This window comes from Sorghum bicolor, chromosome 1, assembly GCF_000003195.3.
Source record: "Sorghum bicolor cultivar BTx623 chromosome 1, Sorghum_bicolor_NCBIv3, whole genome shotgun sequence".
Taxonomy (NCBI): domain Eukaryota; kingdom Viridiplantae; phylum Streptophyta; class Magnoliopsida; order Poales; family Poaceae; genus Sorghum; species Sorghum bicolor.
Window position 1 is genome coordinate 65424727 of NC_012870.2, and position 9759 is coordinate 65434485.

The window sequence follows — 9759 nt, forward strand, 5'->3', positions numbered from 1 at the left end:
CGCCCTCGCCGCATAAAACCCCGGCTCGCTCAGTCGCTCGACTCGGCCCCGCTCGCCTCTGCTCACCGGCGACGGAGGACGCCGAGGAGGCTCTCCGCTGCCGACTCCATTTCTGCGAGACCTTTCGCCGCGTGTGCCTGCACCCGCGAGTCGCCAGCCGCGGTCTGCTTTTCCGAGTCCCGACTCCCGAGCTCCTGCCGCCAAACTTCTGACGGGTGTCGGTGATCTCGGGACTCGGGGTCGGCCTTCGACGGAGAACTGAGGGAGGTCTCCGCCGACGCAATGAGCGCCTCTGCGACCCCGACCCCCGCAGCGGTATGGCTCCACTGGCCGCGCTCCTCTCCTCGTTCTCCCCACTCGTTCCGCCGCGCGGACCCGTCCCTTGATCTGCCTGCCAGTGCGTGCTTCCACCGCCTTCTCATTGAATCCCCCCTGCATTCCGCTCTGCTGACGATTCCACGGGCCTCACAACGGAGGATCGATCACGGGTTCCCGGAGCACCAGTTCGGCGGCGCCGGATCGCTTATACCAGCTAGCGCGTCTATGCGTGTCTGACTGATCGATCTCGCTGATGATGCAGGGCAGGCGATTCTTCACGGGCTTCACCAGGCTGTGCAAGGGCCTCGCCGTCATCCTCTTCCTCGCCCACATTTTGGTCCACCTCTTCCCTTCAGCCGCCACCTATCTCACGCTGATACCAGCCAGGTACCCGCTCTGACTACTGATCCTGGATCCCTGATTCCTGAACCCACAGGGAGGGTTAGCCGAGCTACCTGCTCTTCCCTATTTGGCTGAACAGCGATCAGTCATGTAATCTGTACCCACTTACTCTTCATCGGTTTGTTTAATTTGGAAACTTATTTTATTGACGTTTCCCTTCGGTTGCTGCTCGGTTGTGTTTAACTGAAATCAGAAAAATAATTTTCTGAACGTAATCTGCACTCCCATTCAGTTATTGCTAATGCTCTTCTCTTTATGGGGAAGTGCAATTTCATGTAATTCACACACCGATTCACCTGCTTAGTTGCCTTTAACTGAAATTAGAAAAGAAAAAGGTTTCTAAACGGCAGTAGTTAATGCTTAATTCAAATTTGATGTAAGTATCAATGTCCATTTCCACTTCCACCTGTGCTACACTGTTGGAAATGACCATATATAATATAACTACCTCAATCTACATACTAAGATCCTTATTGTACCATTTCTTCATAGTAGATTACATGAATAGCTCTTTCCAGGAGATTAACTAACTAGAGGTGTTCTCTGTACAGGACAATCCCTTTTGCTTGGAACCTGGTTACCGCTGGTTATATTGAGCAAACAATTCCAGGGGTATGTTTGCTCGACACATCTCCAATAGTCCAATATAACGATTCACCATTCCGCGATTATGTTTGCACGTCCTGCTGACCAAACATCGAAACAAAAGAAGAATTCTAAGCACGTAAAAAATTGTGAGGAATGCTATGATATTTCATATGTTTTCTGTTTCCCATTATATTGTCTCCTATGCCTGTGGAATATCTGAGATATGGTGCTTGATGTGTACTTTAAATTTGAAATCATGTTATTCTGCTGTCTGTTGGTTTTCAGTTTTCTAGGAATAGGAAATCTTTTTATCCTTGCTCGTTATTCTCTCTTACCTAGGATACTGCATCACACCACAGTGTCGTGAATGCTCTTATTTACAGTGGCACCCTTAAACCCTTATCTTACAAGGCTTCTGTGTTTCCAGGTGATAGTGAGCATAGTTGGTCTTCTTCTATTTGGGAAGGTGTTGGAGCCTTTATGGGGAGCTAAGGAGTTGCTCAAGTTTATTTTTATTGTTAATCTCTCAACTTCAGCTTGTGTCTTCGTAACTACTATTGTGCTGTACTACATAACACAGGAGGAGAGCTACCTGTAAGTGTCACATTTCATTACTAGCTTGCTAGTCAAATAGTTTTTTTATCCGATTTACATCGGCACTTTGTTATGGAATATTTTTTTAAGCATACTTGCACAAGTGTTTCCAGACAGGCAACCTGCAGATTCAGTGTCTCCAAGTATCGTACTCTAAGAAATGATGTTCTGAGCTCCCTCATTTGAAAATTGAAATGATGTTTTTGTCTCCTAATTTTATCATAGGATATCTAACTGAAAAGAAAGAATTAGGTTTAGATGGCTTGTTGGGAGATGCAGCAACATAATGTTTTCTGATTCTTTTCAATAGTGGATATTCATAATATTCAGTTCAGAATGATTAGTTTCTTGGCCTAGTTATACTTTGCCATGAAAATTGACATTACATATATTTGATTCTGCAGTTACACACCCGTTTCTGGGTTTTATGGAGTTCTTTCAGGACTACTCGTGGGCATCAAGCAAATTTTACCCGATCAGGAGCTTAACCTTCTTGTGCTTAAGATTAGTGCAAAGGTGTTTGATCACTTCTATAATGAAATTTGTCTAATTTGGCAATCAGTTTTGATTATCTCCCAAGGTGTCCTAACATTTTTTTTTCTGTTTATTCAGTGGATTCCATCTATTGTTGCATTTATCTCAGTTGCTGTAAGCTTCTTCATAAAGGAATCAATGTCATACCTTCCCATCATATTGTTTGGCATCTACATGAGCTGGATTTACCTGCGTTACTTCCAAAGGAGATTAGAAGTAGGCCTTAAAGGGGATCCAAGTGATGAATTCTCATTTTCAAGCTTCTTCCCTGGATTTTTAAGGTACTGTTTTTCACAAGTGATCTTGCTGTAAAGCATTGAGAAATGCAAATGCATTGCAATAATTCTGTGAAGCGAAGAACATTTTAGAGTACCCCTTACTCAGGAATGTGTGAATCCCTAGTTTAAAATGTTAGAAGAAAGTTTTGGATTACCATTGCAATTTAACATAACATCTAACTCTACCTTCGAAAGCATATATGAAGAGAAAGAGTTAGGAAATGGCTGTAGAGATATCAGATATAGGTGCTGATCCAACCTTTTTTTTCCATGCTAGGTAGCAATAACGCAGAACTCTAGCGTTAACCCTCCAACCATATCATTTTATGGATTCCTAGCTCTAGGGTTCTGCATATAATTGTCCTTGGATTTTTTTTTCTGAAAGTTGAGATTGCTAAACACTTCCCAAGCAATACAGGACTCAACAAATCTAGAAATAAGTAGACCTAAACTTTTTTTATCTCATAAACTTATTAATATGTCACAGGCCAATTTTGGACCCTATTGCTTCCATATTCCACAAACTTTTCTGTGGGCGATCTGCAAGACCTGAAGGCACAGGCCAGACACTGGATGGGTCACAGTTCCCTGGTTCAGGCTCCATTGAGGCAAACAGGAGGAGGTGTGAATTCCTTCTTGTTTTTTTCTCGTCGTTCTAGCCATGCATCACTGAAACCATCTGCTTAGTAGAGCACATGCTGTTGGTTTCCTACCCGTTGAGCACCATCACGATGATTCCTACCCGTTGCAGTCTTGTTGCTCTTATCTGGTGAAACCGGCTTCAACCGGGCATCTCATTTGATTTGATCATTGTCCGTTCCTTGCAGAGAAAGGGGTCAGAGGGCACTGGAGCAGAGACTGGCAGAGAAGCTGGCCGCGGTCAGGAATGCGGAGGGCACGCCTCCGCCGAAGCAGCAGCGGGAGGACGCGGAGGATGATGCTTCTGATAAAGTCTGAACCCTCATGTTCTCAGCTGGTGGAATTCGCTGCCATGGGAGGAGATCCTTCTGTCAACTTTTCCTTGTATTTTTGCGCGTGCCGTCGCGTGAGCGAGACAAAGAGTATAGTGAAGTAGCAGCTCATGGCATGGCGATTGTGACAAAAGAGTGCAACCGTGCAAGAAGGCAAGTGCGACACGCAGTCTCGAACCAATTAGACAGCGAGTAGTTTTTTTTCTTTTTTTTTTGGTATGGGTGTTTCGTGTCGTGCTCAGTAGTCAAACCCTTGCCAAATACTCCTACTTTACGTTGTTTCATGTGCGATCTGACCGAAATGCTACGCTGCTACCCGCCAAACCTGCCTTATCTAAGGCCTTGTTTAGTTCGGGGAAGGAAAAAAATTTTGCGACACTCTAGTACTTTTGTTGGTTTGTGGTAATTATTATTCAGCTATAGACTAACTAGACTTAAAAGATTCGTCTCGTAAATTTCAACTAAACTGTGCAATTAGTTTTTATTTTTATTTATATTTAATACTCCATATATGTATGTAAAGATTCGATGTGATGGAGAATATTGAAAAATTTTAGATTTTTAGGTAGAAGTAAACAAGGCCTATATTTTCCGGCCGTGTCTTTGTGTTAGCTATGACATCCGGCCTAAAAATGCCTAGAGCATCGAAGACCTGACCAGAAGCGGTTAAAAGGTCTGACAGCGGCCTGTGAGATCGTCTTAGAAGAAGCGTGCAGATGCGATATGGCGCTAGACATGCCCATCCAATACCACCAGCCTCAAAGAGACCACACATAGTCCGTCAGGCTATCAAGCATAATTAGGAATGGAATGAGCGTAAACACAAACCTTATAAACTAGTAGGAGTATAATACTTCACCAATGTTACATAGTTTTGCATCGATATAGCATGACTTAACTCTTCAGTCCAAAAAGGGCAAAAAGAAAAAAAAAGACGGAGAAGATTAATGGCTAGTTAATACAACCAATACTTACACGAGCGCAATGAGCATGAAGGCGAAAAGGAGGGCATTATACAGATTTACTACAAACAAGCAAATGTTGCTACGACGGAATACTTCTGCGAGTGCCTATTTCTGCCAGTGTGGGTGATGGATGAGACGAGACAAGAGGACATGGGATCTTTATTCCTCATCAAGGGCCTTCTGGATGTCCTTCTGCAAAGTCGAAGAAACACCAATCCATCAAAAATAAGCAGACGTCTGAAAAGGGAGAGACAGAGACAGAGAGAGGGAAGGAGGGAGGGACCTCAATTGACATTGGAGCCGTCGATGTTCCGTATCTCTCAACGACCTTCCCATTTTTATCCACGAGAAACTTGGTAAAATTCCATTTGACTCTTGCTGATCCAAACAAACCAGGCTTGCTAGCTTTCAGAAACTTGTAAACCGGCGCGGCGTCCGGGCCATTTACACGCACCTGCAAACCCAAGTTCAAAATGCAATCAGCTTTCTTATAGCAACATAAGAACACGGTTTGCACGTTGATGTCAGCCTGTCAGGTCTATCCAAATACCAATATGCATGCCAACAAATTTCACACCATGGCTGATTACTTGTATTTTTAGATGGTGAGATGCAGATGTAGATTGCGTCTGTAAATACGCTTGTGCAAATCAACTAAAACTTGTCTGATTATGCATAACAAAAAACAATATAACAATGTATCGTCAAGTTCTGAGTTTATTTCTACCACATGACGTTAGTTTCCAAATTGATGTATTCTGCCATGTGGTCTTCGGTATCATCTAGAAATTTGCATAAAGAATATCCAGTATTATTCTAACTACTAGGTACATGAAACGAGTATTCAGAAGACATTATCTCAGAAAAAGGATCAAAAGTTTCTTAGCAAGCTAGCATGTCTGACAAACAGTTCTCACCTTCTGAAAAACTGGGTATTCAGCTTTAAATCTGGTGCAAGCAAAGTCTTTTATCTGCTGATTAGAACCTGGCTCTTGTCGCAAGAACTGATTGCAGGGGAATGCCAATATCTCAAAGTCTGACAAGTTTGGAAGTAAAATCAGTTTCTGTTAGATCTAAAGAATAAAAATCAGTTCAATGGAATAGCATGAACAGACTGAATCAAAGTACAGAGGCATAGTCACAAGAGACATGGGCTTGCTTGATAGCCATATATACTGAACTTAAAACAAAGCAAATTTGCTGCAAGTGTAAGTGGGTACAATACTTGATGTTTAAGCAACAACAAATGGTGATCATTCTAGCGTCATTTAAACTCCATGCAGTTTTGATTTAATTTCACTCAACAGTGCCCATATTGGCTCAGTCAGGAAAATGTTAAGTTGAAGCTAATTTTAGTTGTCCAAGAAATTTGGGGAAACAATCCTCATGGAAACAAACATCTTCTTTGGAAAACAGGGTTCTCACAGCCTCCTTTCAGAACCCTTCGCTGATCCTCAAAACGTATCTGCAAGTTAGAAGCACTCCAGAAAACGGAAGATCGCTCCGATTTGATAAGGGAATGCAATGAAATTGTATGCATGTTGTACCAGCTGCCTATCTAATGTAAGCTGCATAAAACCCATACATGTCGAAAAACAGTGGCAGAAATGATCTACAGGTAAACAAAGCTTTTGGTATGAGTGCTGTGTGGCAAACAATGTAAAATCTCCGTTGGGCAAGACTAATCCCACACTTTTTTCAGGTGAAAATTTATGTGTGTGTTTTTGCCATTCCACTTCAAACAGAAATTTCAATTCAAACAGAAGACAATAACCACTATTCCGACGAGCATCAACGTGCACTACCCCAATTCTAACTAGAACACTTGTTGAACCCACTTGTGCACGCCAACCCCAGAGAGATTCACATTTCATACCATTAACAAGCACAAACAACAGATCAAGAACAGGAGCAAGCAAAAGAACTGACCTTTGTCCCTGTACTTCCGATAAAGCTCCGTCAGCTGCGTGTAATTAACCTCGGTGAACCCACTGACGGCACCGAGAACATCAAACACCGTCTCATCATCTCACGAACCAGGAGAGTACAAAGAACAAATCCTATCGACAGTCAGGGAAAGATAGCGTACCATTTGGAGGCGACGTTAACAACAAGGAGGACCTTCCCCTTGTAGGTCTCCAGGCTCACTTCCTTGCCGTTGCAATCCTGCTCCGCGAAGAAATCCCCAAAAAAATTATGTTTTGCGAGAGAGAGAGAAAAACAGTAAAACAAACAGGACCACCACGCATAAGGAGCGTGATCTCGGGATGGGGATCGCCGCACCTTGACGGTGAATTCGTGTATGGAGGTCTCCGGCACGGACTCGGCCGCCCCCATCTCGCCTCCGCTCCGCTTCGCCTCTCCTTCCCTTCCCTAGCCGAGCGGGGGCGCTCTGGAATCCCCGTCTCTTGGATTAGATTTTTCTCGTGTTCTTTTTTTTCCAGCAATAATGGGGACGGAAGAGAGGAGAGAAGCGCGTGGTCGGTCGTCGTTTATTTATAGCGGGGTGAGATCATTGGGCGCGTTGAGCACTGGCACAGGCTGTCTGCGTCTGGCTCAGGCCCAGCTCCGGTCGGAAGAACAGCTTTTGCGGTTCCTGGGCCCACCAATAGCATTCATGTGACGGCACAAGACCACAAAACCGTCTCCGACTTTACCTCTGTGTGCCGTGTATACCTGGATATTGCACGGGGAGCCGGGGAGGATTTAGTTTGCAAAATTTTGGCTTTTTGCTACTGTAGCACTTTCGTTTTTATTTGACAAACATTGTCCAATCACAGAGTAACTAGTCTCAAAAGATTCATCTCACAAATTTCAGGTAAACTGTGTAATTAGTTTTTATTTTTATCTTTATTTAATGCTCCATACATGCGACCAATGATTCGATGTGACGGAGAATCTTGAAAATTTTTGCGAACTAAACAAGGCCGAAGTCGTGAGTTTCAGTCCTACGGCCTTGTTCAGGCCTTGTTTAGTTCGCAAAAATTTTCAAGATTCCCCGTCACATCAAATCTTGCGACACATGCATGGTGCATTAAATATACATAAAAATAAAAACTAATTGCACAGTTCAACTGTAAATCTCGAGATGAATCTTTTAAGCCTAGTTACTTCATGATTGGACAATGTTTGTCAAATAAAAACGAAATTACTACAGTGTCATTTCCAAAAGTTTTTCGAACTGAACAAGGCCTCAGTTCAAAAAAAATCCAAAAATTTTCAAGATTTCCCGTCAAGTCGAATCTCACGGCACATGCATGGAGCATTAAATATAGATAAAAATAAAAACTAATTACACAGTTTGCCTGTAAACCGCGAGATGAATCTTTTGAGTCCAGTTACTCCGTGATTGGACAATGTTTGTCAAATAAAAACGAAAATGCTACAGTACCCAAACCAAAAGTTTTTGCGAAGTAAACAAAGCCTAAGATACACCCAAAATTCCAAAATTTTACAAGATTCTCCATCACATCGAATCTTTGAACGCATGCATGAAGCATTAAATATAGATAAAAATCACGAGACGAATCTTTTGAGTCTAGTTAGTCCATGGTTAGACAATGTTTATCAAATACAAACGAAAATGCTACAGTATCAAACTTAAAAAAATTTTGCATCTAAACAAGACCTTAGTCGTGATTTTATCAGTGGTGAGTTTTCGTAGCGTCGAGTAACTGTGACAGCGAACTTTACCTAGATGAAATTCCATGTAACATTTTGTTTCAGAACTATATTATTATAAATTTAATGTTTTAAGAAACAATATTAGTTATTATCTAATACAGCCGATGCCGGTATAATTCTTGTAGTATCTCACGCTACTTTATACGGTCAAAGCCTTTTGTGGCTGTATCTCACGCTACTTTATACGGTCAAAGCCTTTTGTGGCTCAAATGCATGCGCACAAATGAATTCGTATTTTTCATAAGACAAAAATACACCTCTTAGGGTCTGTTTAGATTTGAAATTTTTTGGCCCAAAGAAAAAAAGTTTTATGGAATTGGGGCTTGGGAACTAAACGGGCCAAAAAAATTTTGGGAAAAATTTTTGGAGACGCAACTGTGCACGCACTCCCATGGAAGCCCACCAATGACAACTGCAAATGCATGCAGCCCAAGTTGTGTCACAAAAAAATTTGCCAAACTAAACACCTAAATTTTTTTTGCGTGTTCTGACCACAAAAATTTTTATCACTTTGGCCAAAAAATTTTAAATTTAAACAGGGCCTTAATCATCCTATGCCGCTCAATAACATAAGGGCCCCACTCATTTCTCTCTTCCCGTCTCTCATTATAGCATCGCCTCTGTCTCTGTCTCCGTAGGGAGGAGCAGCAAGGGACGGTAGTAACCAGCCAAGGCGGTGGTGTAGGTGACTGTGGGGAGCCGGCAACGACCTGTACCTATAGGGTATAGGCTACGAGCAACTCATGTTCTCCCGTCTAAGGGGCATACAATGTTCAGAGCGGGCGATGTCGATGGCGGACATAGGGTGGCTGATGACAGGGAGGGCGAAGAGGTCACTCTCAGACCTGTCAAGGTGTGGAGAGGAGAGAAGTTTTGTAGATAAAGATACTATTCCACCACATCGTTATTGAGAAAGCTCGCCCAAGCAGAGGAGCTTGGCCTCAGCTGGTGCGTAGCGGGCACCGCCGCTCGCGGACCCGACAATGACATCCATGGTGCCTGTGGATCTGGCTACACCGTCGCTGCAATAAGCAGCCCTGACCCTCACGCCATGCCCATCTCTGCAGCAAGCATCCATGGAGGAGGGAGTTAAGGGGATGTTTGGTTATGGTGTTAAAGTTTAACATATTTTTATTTTATTTGACAATTAGTGTCCAATTATAGACTAACTAAGCTCAAGAGATTCGTCTCGTAAATTATTCTATAGTTGTGTTTTTAGTTTCGTAAATAATTTATATTTAGTACTCCATACATGTGTCCAAATATTTGATGTGACGGTAGTTAAAGTTTAACACTGCGAACCAGACAAGGCCTAAGTGGGAGTATGAAGATGAAGAGACATTCTCTCTTCCTCTCTTTGTATATGTCTTTGTGACATGTCGTATATGTCTTTGTGACAAGGAGTAGCAAGAGGCAGTTGCTCAG

The 9759-nt window shown here is 42.7% G+C and overlaps 2 protein-coding genes across 2 annotated transcripts; one reads left to right on the plus strand and one right to left on the minus strand.

Annotated features, from left to right (window-relative positions):
* On the plus strand, positions 16-4075 carry LOC8082619 (rhomboid-like protein 19). The gene is made up of 8 exons (XM_002465195.2): positions 16-315; positions 581-705; positions 1272-1332; positions 1736-1902; positions 2307-2418; positions 2515-2717; positions 3202-3336; positions 3542-4075. Exons 1-8 carry the CDS (start codon positions 283-285, stop codon positions 3669-3671), a joined length of 966 nt encoding a protein of 321 aa, XP_002465240.1. The 5' UTR covers positions 16-282; the 3' UTR covers positions 3672-4075.
* On the minus strand, positions 4497-7203 carry LOC110431615 (probable glutathione peroxidase 4). The gene is made up of 6 exons (XM_021450783.1): positions 6934-7203; positions 6740-6816; positions 6580-6641; positions 5568-5686; positions 4934-5104; positions 4497-4842 (listed from the first exon to the last, which is right to left on the minus strand). Exons 1-6 carry the CDS (start codon positions 6985-6987, stop codon positions 4810-4812), a joined length of 516 nt encoding a protein of 171 aa, XP_021306458.1. The 5' UTR covers positions 6988-7203; the 3' UTR covers positions 4497-4809.